The sequence below is a fragment of the Protopterus annectens genome, chromosome 8.part1 (genome assembly GCF_019279795.1).
Source record: "Protopterus annectens isolate FY-2018-M chromosome 8.part1, PAN1.0, whole genome shotgun sequence".
NCBI classification, from domain to species: Eukaryota; Metazoa; Chordata; order Ceratodontiformes; family Protopteridae; genus Protopterus; species Protopterus annectens.
The window spans coordinates 95,062,646-95,086,745 of NC_056742.1; the positions used below are offsets into that span (position 1 = coordinate 95,062,646).

Here is a 24,100-nt window from a genome sequence, read left to right on the forward strand (position 1 = left end):
AGGTAAGATTTTCCCTCTGAGAAGGTGAAACCCTGGCAGGAGCATGTGTGGGATCCGACATTATGGTTGAGTCGTTTGCGTACTGGACTAGGGAAGTATGAGGTATGGCTTGTTTTAGGTTGTTTATGAATATGTTGACTAGAAGGGGACCTAGGCATAACAACTAGGGAGAAAATCTAGGGTTAAGCAAAGTCATAGGTGGAGGAGGGGAATGTAGTAGATACGTAGACACACACACACACACACACACACACATATATATATATATATATATATATATATATGTGTGTGTGTGTGTGTGTGTGTATATATATATATATATATATATATATATATATATATATATATGTGTGTGTAATTTAATGTATGCAGTGATCCATTATGTTTTTTTTTTTTTTGGCACGTAGAAGAAAACTGGGTTACCACAAGAAAGACATGAAGAAAGTAGAACACTGGTAAAAAGTGTAGATTCCTCAGTGATGGTGACTAGAAGTCGGGGCTGAACCCTAAGCTACATAGTTGCAAGGCAGAGAGAGATCTTACCATTCAGTCACCATGTTACCCAAATGTATAGCTTTCATAGTAGGTTTTTCCAAATTATTCTTATTTATAAAAAAAAACGAGGCATCTGGAGAGGATGGCCAGATGTCAGGCTAACAGAGGGGGCAATAAACAAGTATGCTTTTTAGTGTTATGTGAAGGAAAACTTGAATACATTGGCATAGGCAGTATGATGACTAAACAGCTATCAGGTTTTCTTTGCGTAAAACCTAAATCTGTTAAGGTGTACTAGCAGCTGTTTTAGCTAGCAAATTTACTATTTAGTGAAAAGTAACTTGTATATACTCTTCCACATTTTCCAGAACGAATGCTACCTAATTATTTATGTTGTTTTTATGCTTTGCTGTCCAACTGTGTACCTACTTATTCAGCCTTGAGGGATGTTTCTGTTTTTCCAAGAATGTGCAGCCAAAGTAGTATAATTAAGTAAAGAGATGTAATGGTAGGGAAAAACAGGGTTTTTGCCTGCTGCAAAAATGTTTTTTAGTTATACCTACAAGTTCAGTGCTTTTTATGAGTGGACATCACGGGTATACAGTCAACAGACTGTGTGCCAATTCCTCATAGGGTAGCCATTTTACTCCATCCATAGTTTTGTGTGAACGTGTTGCAGGAAGATTTTACTATGTGCCCAGGGAAGAGATTTCAGTGTATTCTAGAAGAGGAAATGACTGTGAGGTACACATACAAATTATAGTTTATCCTTGTGTGTTGATAGTTTTGAATTATTTGTTTGCACACCCTTCATGTTATCATTTTAAGAAATAATTGAAAATACCGTTAACATTTTTTTACTTTACCTTTAGGTTTCTGTCATGAATTTTGTGCTAGTGGTACTCTGGGCATTTGCCATGCCATGTTTCCGGTTCCGTCCAATAGCATCTTGCCTGTCTACTGTCTGGTGCTGCATCATGATTGTTTGCAAAATGTTGTATCAGCTGAAAATTGTTGACCCATTTGAGTATTCGAGCAACTGCACAAAAGTAAGTATGCCTTTGTGAGAACGTTTTGTGTCTTTAAGCATGACTATTTTCTGGTTGTGTACAAGTTTTTACCAGTTCAGCAAGCATTATGTGGTGCAGAACTAGGACAGATAACTAAGAAGGCACCTTCTGTACCCCTTTCTGTGACAGTATGGATGCAATTTGTTTTAGTCATATGGTGCTGGGCATATAAAGTCTGCTTATTATTCTGGGTTCCTTACTACGTAGGAACTGTAGTTGTAAAACTGCTCCTGCCAGTAATGGAGCATACAACAATTCTGATATTCTTTTTTATTCTTAGCTGGTGCACCATGAGCAGGTACAATCACCTGAGATGTAATGCAGATCCTTCTTGCCAAAGAATGACATAATTGTTCAGAATGTTATTTTCACTTTTAGCCTAAGGTGACGCTCACTTTTTTTTGGATCGGTAGGCTGCTTATATTCACTAGTTTTGACACTGACCCAGGAACTTGGTAGTACCTTTCTCCTCCTTATTTACATTCTGTCTTAGAGGCAGTCTCTTACCAGCCTTTCTTTGTGATCTCAGTGTACATCTGTACTTCATCACATTTCACCCTTCCTGCCATAGCACGACCCATCCTTCTAGCTCATAAAATTAGGTTGACCCCCATAGTTGTCAACCTTCCCTTCCCAAAATGTGGAACACTGTCTCTCATAATGTGGATCAAATGGAAAAAATGTGGAACGCGTACTAATAGATTACTGACAGCTTTTATTAGGAGGCTCACAGAATGGTTAAAGTGTGTGTGTGATTTTATACTTATAAAATATTCTTTGATGAATGAATATGATTCAGTATTATTTAACATGAATATCAGTTAAGGAAAATTGAATGCATGACGGATCTTTCAGTGCTGAACTGCGAGGAACATGGACTTTTTAAGAGTCAAAATGAACATTCTTCATAATGAGTTAAATTTGAGAGGTGTGTTGGCTGTTGATATGATTGTCAGGGAATTTTATTCTTAGCAAGTCCAGTTCCAGATAAGTGACAAGTGGAGTACCTCAGGGTTCAGTCCTGGGACTGCTCTTGTTTGGCATTTACTTCTCTGAAGTACAGGCCAACACTAAGGGACTCTGGCTAACAGTTTGCAGATGACTGCAAACTGGGAGCCATTATTGAATCCCCAAATGATTTGGATATTCTACAAAAGAGCCTTACAGAAACAGATGCTTGGTGCCAGAGCCTTGGGCTCAAGCTTAATGCCAAGAAATGTATAGTTATCCCCTTTGAAAAAAAACATAGGTGGCAGTACAATAAACATCGAAAGTGTGATGAGAGAGTTGGGTGCCACAGGTGAACAGTGGTCTCACCTTCTATAACCACATTGCCACAACAGTCAGGAAATCCTTCTATGTGGCACACCTCATCACTAAAGGATTTTCATCCAGAAAAAAGGAGGTCATTGTCCCACTGTACTCATCCCTCATTAGACCCATTATAGAGTATAACACCCCATTTGGTATGTACCTCACAAAACATCTGCAACAGCTGGAAAGGCCGCAGAAATACCTCACTAAAAGAATCACAGGCCTAAAGCAGATGCCATATGCTGACCATCTAAAAAAAACTCTAGCTATACTCTGTGGCATATCGTCTACTCAGAGGCGATCTCTGCTTAACATACAAGGCCATGTCAAACCCTGAGCTGTTGGACATGCTCCACTTAAAGAAATCCCAATCCCTCAGAGCCACATGCTCCAGGGAATCTAAACCTTATCATAATGAACAAAATATGCTGGAGGGATATGTTCCTGACCCAGAGACACCCCATACTCTGGAATAGACTGCCAATACATGTCAAGCAGAGCGCCTCCTTGGCCCTTTTCAAAAGGAACCTTGACGATTTGATGAGAGAGAGGAAATTCACCTCGGGGATCATGTCAGTTGCCCTGCTAGACAGAGGTCCAAGGAAGTAAATATTGTGGGAAGAAATATCCAGAGAATTGTTATGGCTAGGCTTGTATAGGCCCTAGGGCCGATAGCCTAGTACCAACCTATGAAAGGATAGTTCTGACATGTCATAAGTAATCATTCTCATCAAAACCAAAGTCATCAAAAGAGTCATCAAACATAAGCCCCAAATTTGAAATAGTGATAAGCATTTCTTTAAGGAGGTCACATAAGCTTAAAGCCATTTTTAAACCTCTTTATTAAATTATTGCAATTTAAGCTGTAGCATGGATTTACAAACATTAATACAAAATAAAACAAACCATAATAATAAATGTTCTGTAGTCCTATCTCACCTTCATTCTTACATATGGGTTCAGGGCCGATTCCAAAGCTCAAAGTCTCTCATTTGGCTCGTGACAAGGTAGGTATCCCACAGTGCATTAGTAAGAATCCCCAGATCTTGTTTGCCGTGTCTACGAGTTCAGAAGTGCTCTCTTTCTTGGCCGTGGTTAAGTTGTATTTTTCTTCATTATTCCTGTATAGTGATCGTCTTTGATATTAGTAGTAGCTTAGTATAAACAGCTTAATCGTTGCTATTATAGATAGTAAATTAGTAGTGTGTTTTTCAAAATTTTGCAAAGTTGTTGTTGAAAATTTGTTGGCCATCGCTTCTGCACGCCTTTTTTTCTTCTGAGTGGTATCCCTTCCTTGGTGTGCTAGTTTTTGCTATTTTTATATATCTCAGCGTAGGTCCATGTTTGGTTTAGGACCTTTTTCTAATCTTGTGTTTTTTGACTAGAATAGTAGTATACAATTAATAGCTGTGTGCAGTGTTCTTTTATTAATTCTTATCAGCTAGTTAGTTAGCATGATAGCCGTTTAAGTTAGAGGACCTAGTCCTCTAAACTTTTGTCTAGTGTGTTGTTTCCTCAGCAGGGCTAGGCCCGTTGCTTTTTGCTTATCTTTGTGTGTTGTTCTTAAGCAGGCTAGGCCATTTAAGTTAGAGGACCTAGTCCTCTATTGTTTTTTCCTTGTGTGCAGTGCTTCTTGCAGGGCTAGGCCCGTCTTAGTTAGAGGACCTTGTCCTCTCTTCCTGCTTTCCCTCCTGTGTTTGTGTTTGTGAGTGTATGTCTAAGGAGACTAAGGATCATAAACGTTCGGGTTTTAAAAAGTGTCTCAAATGCTCTCAAAAAATGTCACTGACTGACAGTAATTGTGTTTGCTGCCTATGTGCCAGGCAGGAGACATGTTCTTTTTGTCACTCCTTCAGTTCTCAGGTTCTCCAGGAAAAGAAGAACAAATTGATCCTGAAAGGTCTCCTTAAGCCTTTCTTTGAGGAGGATTTAGCCAGCTCCTCATCATCACATTCCAGGTCTCCCTCTTCTAAAAAAGAGAAGGTCAAGTCGGCCAAGACACAATCTCCCACACCTACTATATTATCTGGACCTCCACAAAAAATTAAAAAAATTGGACAAACCTTCTACCTCTTTGGCTCCACTGTCCTCTGAGCCGGTCGAGGTTATTGACATCAACACTCCAGTATCGACCCAAAGTTTTTCGGAGCCGACTACTGAACATTTACCTCGGAGCCAGTCTAGAGAATCGGATCTCCAATTTTGCAGAGATCTAGATCCCCTACCTTATCTTCCAGATCCTCCAAGAGTCTTTCTGAAGAGGACGTAGAGAGAGTAGTGCTTAGACTCTTGAAGTCGTCGGCATTAGCTAATTTGTTGCCGGCTCTTACCCAGTCGGTTCCAGAGCCATCTAAGGCCATACTCCCTTCTTACTTCCCTGCTTCTGTTCCTCCTCCGACCCATGTCGGTGCCACCTCTTGTGGAACCTTCGGTTCCAGCACCTCTTTTGTCTGTCTCGGAGACGAATTCCACTCTGACTCCTTCGGCACCATCCTTGGTGTCTAGGAGCCGAAGCTTACCAGTCGTCCCCAACAGGGCTATTTGGACCCGAGCTTCCCCAGTTCTGAGACTACCTCTCGGTGTGTTGGCTAGGTTGAGCTTGGATCCTGCATCTATCTCAGAGCTGATCACTTTGGAGCCGAGGGCTACTTCCACTTCCTCGGAACTGGGGGTGTCCTCAGAGCCAGAGAGATCTGCCTTTGAGATGATGAGGAGTGTGCTGTCTAGGTCTTCAGCTCTACACAAGGGTACTGATGCTCTTTCCCCTCAAGCTCTGACCTCTCTCTCAGCACCATTTCTCTCTCTCTCTTGACAGTAGAGACCTGCAGCCTCAGGAGCCCCCATTGAGTGGCCCCCCAGTCTTCCGAGTCCTCCCCAGAATACTCTTCTGAGGAGCCTCCTTGAAAGAGAACTTGCTAGAGGAAGCATGTAGACTCCCCTGATGAGTCCATCACCTCTGACACTGACCTCGAGGAGTCAGAAGGGTCCCCTAGGTCATCCTCTGATGGATATCTCCTTCATAGATATCCTAGAGATCCTGAAACAGAGAGGCGGCTGGCCCACTGTCACTCCTGATGAGGAGTCAGTGTACATGAAGGCTTTTGGGTCTCAACATTCAGCCTCTTGGGTGTCTCTACCTTTCGATGAGCTCTTGGAGTTAGTCAAAAGGTGTGGGAAAGTCCTGATCCCATGGAACCAGTCCCCAGAGGGCTCAACAAATTTCTTTCAGCCCCCAAAGAGAAAGAGTTTTTGACTAAAGGTGTGCCTGTAGATGCCATGGTGATGGCAGCAGCCACAAAGAAGGAACTAGTGGAAACGTCCTCATCTGTCCATCCACTGAACAAGGAGTATTGAATGATGTATAGATATGGGAAGCGTATCTTCTGTTCAGCAGCATTTACACTTCGATCACTGAATTACATCACCCATTTTACTAGGCTTCAAAGAGATGTCATAAAGGAGCTAGGAGATGCTCTCCAAGGTACATTAGCTAGTTGTCTACCTTAAACTCCATTGTTAACTCCTCCATGAGGCTGATATCTTATGCATCAGATGGAGTGAGCAGGGCAGCGAGTTCAGGAGTTTCCCTTAGGAGACCCTCCTGGATGCGTTTATGTAACTTTGCGGAGCCCTTCAGATCTACATTTACCAATGCCCCCTTTGACAGTTCCTCTCTCTTTGGGCCAAAGGTAAAAGATACACTCACCAAGTGCAAGCAGGAAGGGAAAACTCTCTCTGCCATGGGAGTACGTTTTTCCATCCCTTCTAGACCATACCCTAAAGGTCAGAGGGGCTGGAAAATGTGGTTCAAGAAATCTCAGAGATTTTTCCCAGACGCACAAGGTGATTCCTCCTTTAGAGGTGGAGGAGGAGAAAGTAATGGTAGACGTCACCCTAGAGGCAGGGGGGGGTCTGCAAAATCAGGATGGCTGCGATTCCTTTTGTGGACGTCCCTATCAGCGCTCCTGAAGTGGGGCCCAACTGCGCTTCTCTGGAGCCAGTTGGAGGTCGCTTATCTTTGTATCCAGAAGCCTGGCACGACATCACCCAAGACAAGTGGGTACATAGACTAATTTCCAGAGGATACTCCATACTTTTCTCTTCTCTTGTCCTCCTCATCCCACCAAGAAAATCCCAGATGTTCCACGCAATCACAGGGATCAAGCAACTATAAAAGTTCAAAAGTTGCTTCAAAAGAGAGTCATCCAAACCATCCCTGCAGACCAGATAGGATTCAGAACTTACTCCAGATTCTTTTTAGTGCCAAAACAAACGGGGGACTGGAGGCCCATTTTGGATTTCAGCAAATTAAACGAATGAAGAAGTCCAAGTTCCGAATGGTAACACTGCAGTCTATACTCCCTCTGTTAGGGAAAGACAATTGGATGTGCTCCATAGACCTCCAAGATGTGTACTACCAGATAAAAATGGACAGAGCATCGAGGAGTCATTTACGCTTCCGGCTGGGAGCCAGTCATTACCAATTTCATGGTCTGCCCTTTGGTCTCACCACAGCCCCCAGGGTGTTCACCAAATGCATGGTGGTAGTAACGGCTCACTTGAGACATCTTGGATTCCTAGTATTTCTGTATCTGGATGACTGGCTCCTGACTGCCACCACCAGGCACCTACTTCTACAAGCCAGGATTCAACCATCCAAGTCTGCACTCAGCTGAGGATTACTATAAATTGGGAAAAGTCTACATTGTCGCCCCCTGAATATGTGACTTTTATCGGTGCAGAAATAGACACAGTTGCCACGATGGCTTGCCTTCCTGCAGACAGAATACAAATTGTAAGACAACAGATATACAGTCTACTTCCCCAACACAGTACTCAAACTTCTAGGAACCATGGCCTCTACTATAACTCTAGTTCCACTAGCCAGACTACATATGAGATTCCTTCAATGGCTACTATTTTCCCAGTGGTCTTTTCAACAACTGCCTCTATCTCATCCTATTTTGATAATGGAATCTTGCAAAAAGGACCTTCGTTGGTGGATCCAGTTCAGTCAACTAACGATAGGGACACCATTCATTCCTTTGCTACTGTGATCACGGATGCCTCTAGACAGGACAGTCCAAGGCATATGGCAAGAACACGAGGCTTACTTGCATATCAATGTCCTAGAGATGAGAGCAGTGCTACTAGCAATTGCAAGCACTTCATGGTTCTCTTCCTCTAGGGACAATAGCAATCCAGTCAGACAGTATGTCAGTGGTATGGTATATAAACAAACAAGGAGGAACCAGATCCTACCCCCTATGTCGAGAGGCTCTTTGTGTTTGGCAATGGGCGATATCTTCCCAACGCTTTCTAGTTGCAGTGCATATCCCGGAGACAACCAATGTGATAGCCGACAAGCTCAGCAGGGCAATCTTGATGCCTCATGAGTGGTCTCTGAATCAGAAAGTTGCAGAACAGATTTTCCACAAATTGGGACAGCCTTGCTGCTATCTTTTTGCCAGCCTAATCAATGCCAAATGCAACAGCTACTTCTCCCTTATTCCCCCCCCCCCCCCCCCCAAGGGGAGACACCGAGAGACGCACTTGTTCTGTTGACAGTTGGCCCTCGGGACTTCTTTATACATTCCCCGTCCTTTCCGCTAATATCGAAAATGATCCAGAAAGCAAAGACCTTGGGAAGCAGAATGATTCTTATCACTCCTTACTGGCCTAGTCAGATTTGGTTCCCCTTTCTCTGGCCAGACAACTAGACCTTTAAAATTGAGAATTAGTGAGCATCTTAGTGATATCAGGAACCGCAGGGTGTCCAACGCTTTATACAAACATACTATCAGTCATCCCACTTCACAATTTAAATTCATTATTATTGACAAGATTTCTATGCATAGAAATTTTAAAGCAGGTTGGCATGATAAACTTAACAATATGGAATCCACTTGGATTACCAGGTTAGGGGCTCTTTTCAAACCTGGATTGAATGAATTGGAATAAATGTCAGCCTGCTTTTTATGCACTATAATATGTATATATTTTTTATATATTATAAGATGCATTTTTTTATTTATTATAATATGCATATTAATCACATATCCAATATTGCACATATCATTCTATATGAATATAATAATGTTTTCAGCACATTTTGTGAATTAGAATATAATATTAACATAATTCTTGCTTTTGATATATGTATATTGAATGTGTTTCAATTTAGGTGATATGCCTTTAAGACATTTTCCTATATAAAGGCTATACCAAGATGGAGCTGTTGTTCATTATTTAAATTATTTACACTGAAGAAGGCTCAATATAGCCGAAACCGGTATGCTTTGGATCAATAAATGATATTATAGCCGTATTCTACCTTGTGCTGGTTCGTTTTTGGATGGTGTTTTGTGTATTCGGTTGAACCTTGCACTCAGTCTCTCGTGCGTGTTTCTGGTTTTGCTCCCCTTTCTCTGGCCTCGCCTTCTGGACGATCCATGGACTCTGGACCCAGTACCAGACCTTCTGACACATGTCAGTCACCTTCCACCCCTGTCTCCACACCCGCAACTTGACAGTGTGGCTGCTCCACCTCCATCCCTGGTCAGGCTTCATGATTTCTCCCCTGCAGTTACACGTGTCCTCATGTCTTCTCACAAGCCTTCTATGAGAAAATTATACACTAGCAAATGGAAAAGATTTTCTATCTGGTCACGAGAAAAAAACATAGATCCTTACACAGCATCCATTACCTTGGTGTTAGAATTCCTAACCAAAATTTTTCATCATGGAACAGCTACTGCTGCAATCAAAGTTCAATTGGCAGCGATCTCCAGTTTTCATTTAGGACAACACAAACGTAATCTTATGGCTCACAGATTGTGTAAATCTTTTTTAAAAGGCACTACTTTGCTGAGACCTCCCTTTCAGGAACCTGTACCTCCCTGGGATCTAAATTTTGTTCTGTCCAAACTTACTTCCCTGCATTTTGAACCCACACATACTTGTGAATTAAAGTTCCTTTCATGGAAGACCATTTTTCTAGTAGCCATTACATATGCTAGAAGAGTGTCAGAATTATAAGCACTGTCAGTCAAATCTAATTACTTAATCTTTCATAGAAATAGAGTTTCCCTTCGTACAAATCCGTCCTTCATCCCCAAGGTTTGCTCTCATTCTAATATGAATCAAACTATTGAACTGCCAGTCTTTTTTTCCTAATCATTCAAACAGAGCAGAATATAAGTTTCATCAACTTGATGTTCACAGACTGTTAATGTTCTATCTACATAGAACCAGGAGCTTAGGAGATCAGACCAATTGTTTGTATCTTTTTCTGAGACAAGAAAATGTATGCCAGTCTCTAAGATAACTTTATCAAATTGGATTTCATATTGCATATCTTTTATTTACTCTTCCAATGGCAAAGAACTCCCATTTAAATTAAGGCTCATTCTACCAGATCCGTATCCATATCTCCTGCCTTTCAAGCCAGAATCCCAATTGACAGTATATGTGCAGCAGCAACTTGGGCTACCCGTTATACCTTTATTACTCATTACAAATTGGATTTGGCCTCCAGGGGTAGAGCCTTCTTTGGTTCCACGGTTCTTAGGAGTATATTCCTTTGAGCCACCCGAGAAAAAGGTGCTAGGGACGCTGTCCCATATGTAAGAATGAAGGCGAAATAGGACTGCAGAACATAAAGAAATTATGTACTCACCGTAATGTTCCATGTTTGTAGTCCATCTCGTCCTTCATTCTTACGAACCCATCCACCTACCCCTGTCAATATATCCTTGGAGGATTTGGAGACAAGATAGTATCTATCTTCTGTAGGGTGGAGACCTTTCATCTTTGTTGTTCCTTGTGGTGGAAATACCTTCTATCACTTTTTTAGACAACACCAAACAAGATCTGGGGATTCTTACTAGTGCACTTTGGGATACCTACCTTGCCACGAGCCAACTGAGAGACTTAGAGCTTTGTAATTGGCCGAGTCGGAGCCGAGGATCGGTTCCGAAGCCATATGTAAGAATGAAGGGCGAGATGGACTACAAACATGGAACATTATGGTGAGTACATAACTTCTTTTTTCCATTGATATTATCATGCAGTATATATGTGAAGGAAAATAGAAGGAGCAAATTTGATAGAAATAAATGGAATTTATGGAATTAATACATGCATAATGTTTAGGAGGAGTGATGGTGAATTTTAAGGGAAAGCATGTATTGATCAATTTATGTAATGTTAAGAGCAAATGAAAATTGCTAAAACATATACGGGTTAAGCCTGAAAATTTTTCAGTGAGATCAATACTCTATCCCAGTCAACAAATATGTAAATATAAATGAATATTTGTGTACTGCACATCAGTAATAATGGGAGTGGTTGCTATGGCTAGTTTTCTTTTCTTTTAACTTACGTACTTAAGTAAAATGTGATGATTTAATAAAGATGTTCAAAATAAAAGTCTGTTGCAACCTCAAAACTTACTGTAAACTACTTGTCTGATTTATTGTAGTGGTTAATGAAGGGTAGAGCATATATAATTTTGTATGTTTTGTATGTTGTGCTAAATGAATGGTAGAACGTCTTATTGGGTCTTAAAGCACATAATGAGCTTGTAATCATTTGCTCAAAAGCAGAAAACTTCATTGGGCTCTCACTGCTGTACTTAAGACTTTAGAATCCCTTGTAGTATTACTCATGAGAGGTGCAGCTCTGTAGCAGTTTACTGGAGATACTTGCAAACTTTGGCACCATAATTAAATTTTTTTTACCTGTTGTCATTGACTTCATTCCTACATAAGTGCAGAGTGAGAAAGTTGTCATCTTTTCACTGTCAGAGTGACAGAAAGATGTAACTTCAGACAGCTGTGACAATCTTTTAAATCATTTAAGCAGCCATAATGTTATATGTCACTGCTTAAATCAGCAACACTCATATTCAACAACAGCAATTGAATGACCTTACCGCTGACTTGAAGGGACTGATCAGCACATCTTTTATAGTACTGTTTGCATCCCTTAACAGCTTGTGCCCAGAGCAGTAAAATAAACCCTTCCGTTTTCCCTAGCTACAGCTTTACTGGTTATAACCCTTTACAGACCTCAGCAAGGCAATCTCAGAATGTAAAATTGTGGATATTAACTAATATTTTTGCAGTCTAGCCTTTGTCATGCAGGCTGAAAATTCCTTTATGAAACAATGTGAAATTTGATTAGGGATGCTGGGCCTTCATGATTTGTGTTAGGGAAGCAATCTGAAATGAAAAAAAAAACTGTTAAGTATTGAAGGCTTTCTAAGCACTAACATTCTAGGTGATATAGGGAGAAACAAACACTCTGGAATAAGGTTAACATTATTCTATTGTGCAACTTAATATAAGATGGTAAGCTTGATTGTTCATTTCCAAATGGAATCCTTTATAGCCCATGGCTCTAAATGAATTTAATACGAAATTCTCAAACTGTGGTTAACAAAAAAAAAAAAAAATTGAGTAATTGTGCTTTTCCATACACTGAATATAACAGTTGTAAACTTGACAATCAGTGAAGACAAATTTAAGGTTGTTTACCAGTTGGAGAAACCTTTAGTTTATGACTGTTGTCTTGCCACATTAGAATCTCTGGGTCACCATCAAGCTATACTTGAACCCTAGTACCTAGTTCCTCACACTCAAGGTATACTCCGATCTCAGTAGTGCTTGAAGGTTCACTTTACTTTCTAAAGTCATTTATATTCTGCACCTGGATTTGGAACTTTTTTAAACTGAAACAGCATTTTCAGTCACTCTTAACTAATCTGTGATTTTAAAGAAATGTAACTTTATCTGGCAACCACCTTGAAATTGGCACTATTTTTAATGTGTATCCATTTTGCTTTGCAGCCTAATAGTACCAACCTACGAATAAATGAAATCGATAATTCTACCCTGTACAAGCAGCCCGTGGACCCTGCCAACTGGTTTGGATTCAGGAAGGGTTTTCCCATTTTAGGTTATATGCAGGTAAGTGCATGTAAATGGACACAGTTTCTTGCTTGTGCTGTAACAACTTTCTTATAATAGAGGGGTCATCTTTACAGCCACTGGTGATCAAATTTTCTGAGATAAATGTAACTATATAATGAGACGTATATCAATGGCAGAAAGTATTGACAAAGTGTGTCAATCAAAGCTGGAAATTAGGGTAAATTTCCCAAGCTCTGGGTATTGGTGTGGTATATGTTAAAGTTCACTTCAAGTACTTTATTCAGTTCAAGATGGTATACATCTGCAGGTGGATTAGCTATTTCTTGTTTTTAGTTATTGACTCTGTTATTACTTGACTGCTTAAAAGTACCTCTTTTTAAGGAATTCTGCAGCATAAGAAAATAAACGTATTTGCTTAATTTAACAGATTATTCATTTGGCGTTGGTGGGATTCAAGCCCAGTTTTATTTATTTATTTTATTTACTTGACATTTGTTGACCGGGATAGACCAACTGAGCTGTTGCCCTTTTTCAGTGGAGGCCCAGGGAGAAAAGCTCCACAATTATACACAAAAAATAATAATAAAAATAAAAATAGTGCAATAACTAGAAAAGTAAATCCGTAAATTACAATATAAAAATGTACAATCTTTTGAGTCACAGTTTATGGAAAAGTATGGGTTAGTTCAAGATAGGTTTGAATAGCAATTAAAAGCAGGTATTCTAAGATATTTACAAGATAGTTACATTAAACACATCAGAAGAAAAGTTGTTTGGAGAAGTCATTTATACAGGTAGTGTATGGAGTATAATGAAAGCATTTAAGATGTTTTGTATACAGTATCGGTTCTTATTTTTCAGTCTCACACTTCATTTGGTGTGTTGTACTGCCTGGAAAAGGTTAGAGGAGGTATACAGAAGGGCAGGCAAAATATTGACTGGAGCTGTACAAGAAACAATACAATAAATAATTCTCCTTACAAAAGCCAATGTTGAGAAAAGACATGACTTTGAACTTGTAGTTGACTTTATATTAGTAATTGCAGGGATACTAAAGCATTTCTTCACTGGATTTGTGCTAGTCTGAGAGAGGTGTTTTAGTAGAGGTTTTATAAGGATGCAAATAGTGGTGGCTTTGGTCTTTAGGACTATGTGGGATGAGCACAAAGGAATTTCAAAAGAAATTCTGGAGGGTGGGTGGGTTGGAGCGAACCTTAATCTGTGATTGAGGTTGGAGACCTCCTTGGTGGATCTGTGATTGGGGTTTGTACTGTCTTCCATTCCAGTTCAGCATTTCTTTGTTTGAATTGTCCATGGTCATGCTGGCATACATCATGACATCATGTGTCATGATAGGACAGCATGCCCAGACCTTGAATCCACCACATATTTTTTGCTACTCACACAGTTCAGCTCTTGAACCTAACAGTTGTCTTTTAAAATCTCCTTGCTAAGTATCTAAAAGCAATGATTTTTAACGTGTTCTTGAGGCTGCCTGATAATGATCCAAGAGTAATGCTGGCATGGTCTGTGCTGCTTGGGAGATGAGCAGTTCACCTTGGCCGTCCACAGATATTAAAGAGATAAACTTTTTCCTGCCCTGCTGTAGGATAGTGGGGCTGAAGGTTCCTCACATGGAGATTGGCAACAAGGTCAAATCTGTTGCCCTAAGTGTGTACTGGAAGAAGGTCAGAGAAATGGAGGGCAGGGCTAGGTCCTAATTTAAAGGTAATTTCATTTTCAAAATTGACCCTCTGTTCTCTGAGTATGATGAGATCTTCATCTAGCAAGTGCTTGATTTCATGCCCATCCTCCTGTTCAGCAGATAACAAGGGACCTAGAGTAGGTATCCCTTCCACTCCCATATTTGGTGAGTTTTGAAGGGGAGATACCACCCATCCATCACTTAAAAGGCTGGAGGATGTTTGAGACCCTCATGATGTTTATCGTGTTTCACTGTTGCAGTCATGACTGTAGGGTTCTCCCCTGCAGGCAGGCAGTCCCCGGTCGGCCAGAATCCCAAAGTCTGGGTCCGGCATCGGCTGCTCAGACATGCTCCCTGACGTCAGAGCACCAGTACAAAGCTGACAGCCGACGCCATGTTCTCCAGTCTTTCTTGCCGTGTGGTGAAAGCAGTTCGCATTTGCCGGTCGGCTGACTCCTGACAATTTTTTCTAAATGACTTCAGTCCGAAGACTTTCTTCTCCTACTCAAAGCTAAGTACCCCGTTGGGGAAACTTTTTTCTTGCTCCAGTCCGATGTCAGAAAAAGTTAATAATTGTATTTCTTGTGGGAAGCAAATACCTCATAAGGATTTTCATTCTTATGTATTCCTTGCTTAGGCCCTGACCACGACGTAGCTAGTTGTCAGTTTTGTGCTAGATTCAATCAACGTACGATTAAACGAAGGTACGATTTTGCATTTCATTACTTCGGTAGGCGTTTTAATTACAAAATGTCGTCGGATTCGGATCCGGCTACCGGAGTTCACAAGACGCAAGGATAAAGACAGGCCTCCGAGGTCCAAATCGGACGATATTGTACAAGCAGAGCCAGCTTCAGGTTCGGCCGTCGTCAGTGAGGCGCTTTTGCAGTCCCTGTCGGCCATTTCGGAACCGATGGCCGAAACGGACTCCCACGAGGAGCCAACTAGGCCTTTGAATATTTCTGTTGCAGGACCTTCGGACAACGCTCCTTCGGATGGGTCCGGAGCCGCTGTGCAGGTACCGGCTTCTGAAGGGGTTTTCAGGCCTACTCATCTTCTAATAAAGGCAAAGCCAAAGACAAAGGCAAAGACTCCTTCCAAATCAAAGACTACAGCCCAGGCCTCTTCTGATCTGGCACCGAAGTCTCAGAAACAATTACTTAAGATGGCAGAGGACTTACTTACTATGATTAGGGGTTCACATCCCCCTACAGATAAAAGGCCAAGGCAGGAAGTGTATTATGACTCCGCTGATCAGGCTTCTGTTTCTTCAGTTTCTTCTTCTGACCAGGAATATTCTTTCCCTCCTTATGAGGATTCTGATGCTGAGGAAATCCATTCTTTCAGCTTCTCCCCCTGAGGATTTCTCTTTTGGGGAAACTTTACATGAAATGAGGGAACATTTTCACTGGGAAAGACAGGAGTACTCGGTATCTAAGAAAAGACTTAGGGATTTTCTTCTTCTTCCCCAACATAGACCCCTGGCTATCCCCCCTGTTTTGGATATTGTGGATGATGCTTTTTCGGAGGCTAACTTAACTCCTGACTCTCTTCCGCCAGCTCCTGTGAAGCCAGACAGATATTATAGGGTTCCTGATTCCCACCAGTTTTTGTACAAGAATCCTACTGCTGATCCTGAAACCATTTCTCAGGGTCCTAAGGGGGTTAAGGCCGCTACTGCTAAAAACCCCATTCCCACTGAGAAGGATTCCAGATCTTTAGAAAGATGGGGCAAAAAAGTGTACACTTCTGCTACTTTATCTATTAGGACTTTAAACTGTCAATTTAATTTGCTGAAATACCAGCAATTTCTTCTGTCTGTTTTGAAGCAAAAGCTAACTTCCATTTCTGCCTGTGCAGATGATAAGGAATTACATGATTTAATGCATGTCACTGAACAAGTTGGGAAGCATGGTTTACACTGTGGATTTGATGCCTTGGAGGCTTCTTGCAGGGCTGCTGCCTCTGGTACAGTCATTAGAAGGCATGCTTGGTTAAAGAAACAAAATTTGCCAGATCAAGTAAAAGCTAAGATGTTAAGTTGTCAATCTCGCCTTCATTCTTGCTTGATGGGTTCGGAGCCGATCCTCGGCTCCGACTCGGCACTTGCTTTAGCTCGAGAACTCCTTTTACCAGCTCGAGGCAGCCCCATATCCCATGATGCAAGGCAGTAAGTACCCAGATCTCGTTTGCCGCTTCGCTTGGGAGGTCTTCTCTTTACCAGCTCCTGGTAAGTAGTTCACATTTGTGATTTTTCAAGCCCCTTTTAGTTTAAAACTAATTTTTTGATAGTTTAAATTTATTTCTACCCTTTTTCTGACAGAAATCCCTGTCTCTTTTAATTTTTGTTAGTCAATTTTCCTATCCCACCCCCTGTTAGGGTGTGTGTGTTGGTGTTTTATAAAATACCTCTTGGTATTTTGTTTAATTTAATTTTGACTGGTGTGTCTGTGTGTGTTGTGTTTCGCACCATGTCAAAGGAGAGGGTTTCAGGTTTTAAGAAGTGTGACTCGTGCTGTCAGAAGATGTCTCTGACAGACGGTCACACTTCTTGCCTGTATTGTTTGGGCCCTCTTCACCTGCAGGACTCCTGTGCTATTTGTCACTCCTTCAGCCAGAGAGTCCTGCAGGAGAGACGCAACAAGTTCATTCTCAGGGTCTTCTTAAGCCGGAGGGCTCTCCGCTAAGTCGGCTCCACAAAAATCAACTAAAACTGCCAAGGCCCAGGCTTCTGTTTCTAAGCCTGCGGCCTCGGCTCCGACTCGTATTGAGTCGAGATCGGCCCCGGCTGGAGCCGATTCTGGATCCACAAAGCTTTCGGCGCCGATGGCTATCGGTGCCGAATCTGTTTTGACCACTTCGATGTCGGCTCCGATCGGCTCCGACACCCATGTGGCACAGGCATCGGTGTCGGCTCCGATCGGCTCCGACACCGTTACTTTGGTAGCTGTATCGGCTCCGGCTGGAGCCGATACATCGAGACGTTCTGTCGGCTCCGGGAAGTCGGTGCCGACAGGATCTGTAGTATCGGCTCCGATGGCTCATTCCAGGAAGAGGTCGAGGTCTCCTTCCTTGGAGCCGATACTTCGGCTCGCCTCTTCTATCGAACGGAGCCATCGGAGCCGATCTTCAAGGTCATCCAGGTTGTCAGATCATGACCTAGAGAGAGTGGTCAGTAGATTACTCAAGTCACAGGTACTGGCCCAAGTGCTACACAGTCCGTCTCAGCAGACGACTGTTGGTCCACACCCCGTTACAGTTCCTCCTTCAACTCTACCCCAGAGCTTGGAGTTGGAGTCTTCGGGCATGGTTACTGCTACGGCTGGAGGACGGATACCCCCTTCTGTTCCTTCAGCCCCTACTCTTATCTCCTCTTCCTTAGAGGGATTCGGTGGTCGGGCTTCCATGGTCTCCTCCGAGGGGGTGAGTGGCATCGGACCCTTGTCCGAGCCCGCTCTTCCCCTTGGAGCCTCGGCCTTGGTGAGCTCAGCTCCGACATCTGCCTCGGAGACTTCCTTTTCAGTGGTTCCTGGAGTTCCTAGCTCTTCGGAGCGGGTTCTCTCGGACCTGCCTGGGAGGGGAGCATTCGAGGTGATGAAGAGTGTACTGGCCACTGGTATCAGTCAGCAGTCTGTTCCCGTAGCTCCTCCCTCTATGGTACCTGTTGACATCTCTGCCACTTCTCTTGCTACAGGACCCAGAGATCCTCCGCCTCAGGTTTCCCCATTGGGAATTTCCCCCTCTTCCGAGGATTCTCCTGATGTTTCGGGAGATCCTCCTAGGAAGAGGACTTGTAAGAGGAAGCATGTAGACTCCCCGAGTCTGTCACTTGGATACTGACTTTGATGAGTCAGAGGGATCCCCTAGATCCCCTCTGAGGATGTCTCCTTCTCAGACATCCTAGAACTTCTCAAACAGAGGGAAACTGGCCCACCAACAATCCCTCTGAGGATGAGTCAGTATACCTAGAGGCGTTTGGATCTCGGCCCTCCACCTCCTGGGTGTCTCCGCCTTCGACCCCTTATGCAGGTTATTGCACGAAGGCGTGGACAGCTCCTGACTCTGTAGAGCCAGTCCCTAGGAGGCCTTCTAAATTTATCACTGCCCCTAGTGACAAACAATTCCTAACCAAGGGTGTCCCGCTGATGCCATGGTGGTGGCTGTGGCCACCAAAAGGAACTTGCAGATCCTTCCGTGCCCGTCCATCCTCCTAATAAGGACTCTAGGACCATGGATAGGTACGGCAAGCGGATGTTTTCCTCAGCGACCTTTGCTATGCTCGCTGAATTATCTTTGTCACTTCACCAGACTCCAGAGAGATATCCTGAAGGAGCTGGGAGAAGTAGTTCAGGATCCTACAGCTGCAGGGGCTCAAGAAAAGATTGCTTCGCAGCTAGGAACCCTCAATTCCATTGCTAACTCCTCCATGCGGCTAATATCTTATGCTGCGGATGGAGCGAGTAGAGCCGCAGGCACAGGTGTGGCTCTTAGACGCCAAGCCTGGATGCGGCTATGTGATTTTTGGATCCCTTTAAGGCGTCCTTCACAAATTCTCCCTTTGATGGGTCAGCTTTGTTTGGCCCTCAGGTGAAGGAGACCTTGACCAGGTGTGAGCAGGACGGCAAGACTCTTTCTGCTGTTGGAGTCCGTTTTTCCACCCCTTCTAGGCCTTATCCCAAAGGACAGAAGGGTGGTAAGATGTGGTTCCGTAAATCCCAAGGAGTCACGCCGGATTCACGTGGTCAGTTTACCCCTAGAGGCAGAGGGGTAACAACAACAGACGCTCTAGAGGCAGAGGGGGTCCAAGAACCAGGGAAACAGGGAGCCTCTCTCTGATAAGCCCTTTCAGCATCCCTGAGGTGTTGCCCGGCTGTCCCTCCTTGGAGGCAGTCGGGAAGATTATCACTGTACCCAGAAGCCTGGCATTCCCTCACTCAAGACAGATGGGTACAGTCGATCATATCCAAGGGTTACATAATTCCTTTCGAGGAAAGTCCCTTCCCCTCAAGTTCCCTTCCAGATGTACCACCCGGTCTAAGGGAGATTGCAGAGTTAGAAATCGCAAAACTACTGCAAAAAAGAGCCATTCAGCCAGTTACAATAGACCATTCAGAGCCCGGAATCTACTCAAGGTTCTTTTGGTCCCCAAAAAGACGGGAGACTGGAGACCAATATTGGATCTCAGCAGACTCAACAAGTCTGTCAGGAAGACAAGATTCCGAATGGTCACTCTTCAGTCAATTCTGCCCTTCTTACAGAAGGACAACTGGATGTGCTCAATAGATCTTCAGGATGCGTACTATCACATCAAAATTCACAGACGCTCAGGAGATTTCTCCGCTTCGGCTGGGGTCCAGTCACTTCCAATTCAGAGCCCTGCCCTTTGGTCTCACTACAGCCCCCAGAGTGTTCACCAAATGCATGGCAGTGGTCACGGCTCACCTGAGACATCAAGGATTCCAGGTGTTTCCATATCTCGACGACTGGCTCCTGTCAGCCACCACCAGGCATCAGCTTATACAAGCCAGGGATTACACAATAGACCTTTGTTCTCATTTGGGCATCTCAGTCAACTTCGAAAAGTCATCCTTATCGCCCTGCCAGTCTATTACCTTCATAGGCGCAAACTTAAACACTGTTCGGATGTCAGCTACCCTTACAGAACAAAGAGTTTCAGACATTCAGACTCATGTCAGGATCATTCTGGCCAGCAAGAAAGTACAGGCCAGAATGGTTCTAAAGGTATTAGGTCTCATGGCTGCGGCCATTACTCTTCTTTCCCTGGCTCGATTCTACATGCGCCTCCTTCAGTGGATGCTGTTCACTCAGTGGTCATACCAGCAACTCCCAATGCGTCACCAGATTCTGGTGACACAAACATGCAAAGAACATCTTGCTTGGTGGATCACATCGTCTCAGGTTCACCAAGGCAGGTGCTTTGTACCTCCGTCCCCGATAGCCACTGTCACCACGGATGCCTCCCTGATCGGGTGGGGGTCATTATCAGGGCAGGATGGTTCATGGGACGTGGCAACCGCTCGAGTACCATCTGCACATAAATGTCCTGGAGATGAGAGCAGTGCTTTTAACGCGTTGCAAGCCCTCAACGACTTTCTTCCCGTAGGGACAATTGCAGTCCACACAGACAACATGTCTGTAGTTTGGTATATCAACAAACAGGGCGGAACCAAGTCCTACCCCTTGTGTCGAGAAGCTCAGACTATGGCAATGGGCGATCTCCTCTCATCGGTTTCTGGTAGCAACGCATATCCCTGGGAAAACCAACATTATAGCGGACAGATTGAGCAGAGCTATTCTCATGCCTCACGAGTGGTCTCTCAAGCAATCCATAGTGGAAGAGATTTTTCTGGAATGGGGTCGTCCATGTTGCGATCTTTTGCTACTCCCCAAAACAGCAAATGTCCAGACTTCTTCAGCCTCTTCCTCTATCAGGCCATCCCCAGAGACGCTCTGACCCAGGATTGGCCCCAGGGACTTCTTTATGCCTTCCCCCCATTTCCTCTGATCCCTCAGGTGATCCAGAAAGCTACCGTTTTGAGAGCCAAATTGATTCTCATTGCCCCTTACTGGCCTCGACAAGTTTGGTTCCCGTTCCTCCATCATCACCTTTTGGTGCAGCCGTGGCATCTGGACCCAGTGCCAGATCTACTGATTCACCAATCCGGTCAGCTGCACCGGTCAATCCCTTCTCTCAACCTCACAGCATGGTTGCTCCACTTCCTTCCTTAGCCAGGCTTCCTTTGATCTCTAACCCAGTTAGAGATATCATAGTAGCTTCACTAAAATCCTCTACCAGGAGGATTTACACAAGCAAATGGAAATGTTTCTCTTATTGGGCTAAGGCCCAAAATATTGATCCTTTTACTGCCCCTGTTCAGGCAGTTCTGGACTTCTTAGCAGAGATTTTTCATGCAGGCTCCTCTTCTTCCACAATCAGAGTTCAGTTGGCTGCTATTTCTAATTTTCATGTCGGGATAGCAGATCATAATATTATGTCCCATAGGCTCTGCAGGGCCTTCTTGAAAGGAATTTTCCTACTAAAGCCTCCAATCAGGAATCCTCCTCCTCAGTGGGATCTAAATTTAGTGCTGACATCCTTGATTCTTCCCCCCTTCGAGCCAGCTGTTTCTTGTTCCCTGAAATATCTTTCTTGGAAAACGTTATTCCTAGTGGCTATTACATCTGCCAGGAGGGTGTCTGAACTTCATGCTCTTTCGGTTCGACCCCCCTATTTGATTTTTCACAAAGACACAGAGTATCTTTGAGAACTAATCCATCCTTTTACCTAAGGTCGCTTCAAAAACAATCTGAATCAATCCATTGATCTTCCTGTATTTTTTCCTAACTATTCAGATAGAGCTGAACAAAAGCTACATTATCTTGACGTCCACCGTCAGCTTAGATATTATTTGGACAGAACAAAAATTTAGAAAATCTGATCAACTTTTTGTTTCCTATGCGGATAATAAAAAAGGCCTTCCTGTTTCTAAAGTGACTTTGTCCAGATGGCTTTCTTCGGTCATCACTGAAATTTATACGATCAGGGGAAAACAGCTGTGCTCAAAACCTAAAGCACATTCAACTAGGAGTTTAGCTACTTCTACAGCTTTTCAAGCTAGACTGCCTTTGGACACTATTTGTGCAGCGGCCACTTGGGCCACTCCTCACACTTTTGTTTCCCATTACAAATTGGACTTGGCCTCCAGGGACAGAGCCAGTTTTGGCTCTACAGTCCTCAAGAGTTTGTTCCATTGAGCCACCCAGGATAGAGGTGCTAGGACGGTCCCATCAAGCAAGAATGAAGGCGAGATTGACAACTTAACATTAAGAAGTTATGTACCTACCATAACGTTCCATGTTAGTTGTCTTCTCTCGCCTTCTTTCTTGCGACCCTCCCTCCTTCCCCCTGGCCTGGACAGACTTTGTATAAGAAACTATTATGCTAAGACCATTCAGACCTGGTCCTTTTTCCATCTGTAAGTTTCTTCTTCCTTTGGGAAGTATTTTATGCTTGGTGTTATTGCCCTTTGTCAACAAACGAGATCTGGGTACTTACTGCCTTGCATCATGGGATATGGGGCTGCCTCGAGCTGGTAAAAGGAGTTCTCGAGCTAAAGCAAGTGCCGAGTCGGAGCCGAGGATCGGCTCCGAACCCATCAAGCAAGAAAGAAGGCGAGAGAAGACAACTAACATGGAACGTTATGGTAGGTACATAACTTCTTATTATTGGATGCTCCTGTTGAGCATAACGTTTTGTTTGGACCTAAGGCTGAAGAGGTGATAAAGAAGATGGAGGACAAGGCAAAATCCATGCAAACGGTTAAAGATTTCTTGCAAGTACAGCCACCCAGATTTAGTAGGAATTGGCCTACAAAAAATTGGTCCTTTCCCAATTCAGACAGGCCTCAGAGGGGTAGATACAGACGCTCCCGAGGAAGGCCTCAAACGCAAGCCTCTTATAGACCAAGACAGTGGACTGCTTCCACCCTTAGGGGAGGAGAGGACAGGTCGCAAGCTCATAGAAAACAGGCTCAATGACTCCCTCTGTTGGGCTGCAGGAACTTCTTGCCTGGAAGCCCTTCTCGGTGGAAAACTTTCTCTTTTTCACCTAAATTGGACTCATATAACCCAAGACAAATGGGTTCTGGATGTGATTTCAAGAGGTTACAAATTCCATTTTCATACCCTACCAAGACCAAGCGGATGGCCGGATCTTCCAAAACATCAATGTTTAGAGACCTTAAACCAGGTGGAAACTCTCTTGGCTATGAAAGCCATAGAACTGGTTCCACTTTCAGAGATGGGACAAGGTTTTTACTCAAGGCTCTTTCTAGTCCCCAGAAAGCAAAATTCATGGAGACCCATTCTGGATTTGTCAGTCTTGAACACTTTTCTCGAAATACCAAAATTCAAGATGCTTACTCTACAGCAGCTACTTCCAATGCTGACCAAAAATGCATGGATGGTAACTCTGGATTTAAAGGAGGCATATTTACACATTCCCATCAGGCAGGAATGCAGAAAATATCTCAGGTTCAAGGCCGGATCGAGGCACTATCAATTCTCTGCACTGCCCTTTGGATTGTCTACTGCGCCCAGGGTCTTCACCAAATGCCTGGCTCCAGTAGTAGCTTATTGCAGACTCAAGGGAATTCAGATTTACCCTTATCTGGACGACTGTCTTATTCAGGCAGACAGCAAGGATGTCTTACTCCAGCATCTAGAATTTGTTCAAAATCTTCTCAAGTTCCTGGGATTCACTGTAAACATAAAGTCAAATTTGATACCCTCACAACAGATAACCTTTCTGGGTGCTCTTCTAAACACAACAACCCAGATGGCATTTCTGACATCCGAAAACAATTACAGCTGGCTTCAACTTTCAAAACCTTGGCAACTTTAACTCAGCTATCTGCAAGGAAATTCCTGCAGGCTTTGGGTTACATGGCCTCCTGCATCCTTCTCATACCATATGCAAGACTACATATGAGGAAAATACAGTGGTACCTAAAAGTGTATGGTCTCAGCATTGCCACAGTTTAGACATACAGATCACCGTC

At 43.3% G+C, this 24,100-nt stretch overlaps 1 protein-coding gene across 1 annotated transcript in view; it reads left to right on the plus strand.

The window, feature by feature from the left end:
- PIEZO1 (piezo type mechanosensitive ion channel component 1) overlaps positions 1-24,100 on the plus strand; it is a 3,550,337-nt gene that overhangs the window by 2,258,226 nt on the left and 1,268,011 nt on the right. The window contains exons 17-18 of the mRNA XM_044081575.1: positions 1,368-1,544; positions 12,731-12,850. Coding sequence (XP_043937510.1) covers positions 1,368-1,544; positions 12,731-12,850 — 297 coding nt within the window. The remainder of the gene's footprint in view (positions 1-1,367; positions 1,545-12,730; positions 12,851-24,100) is intronic.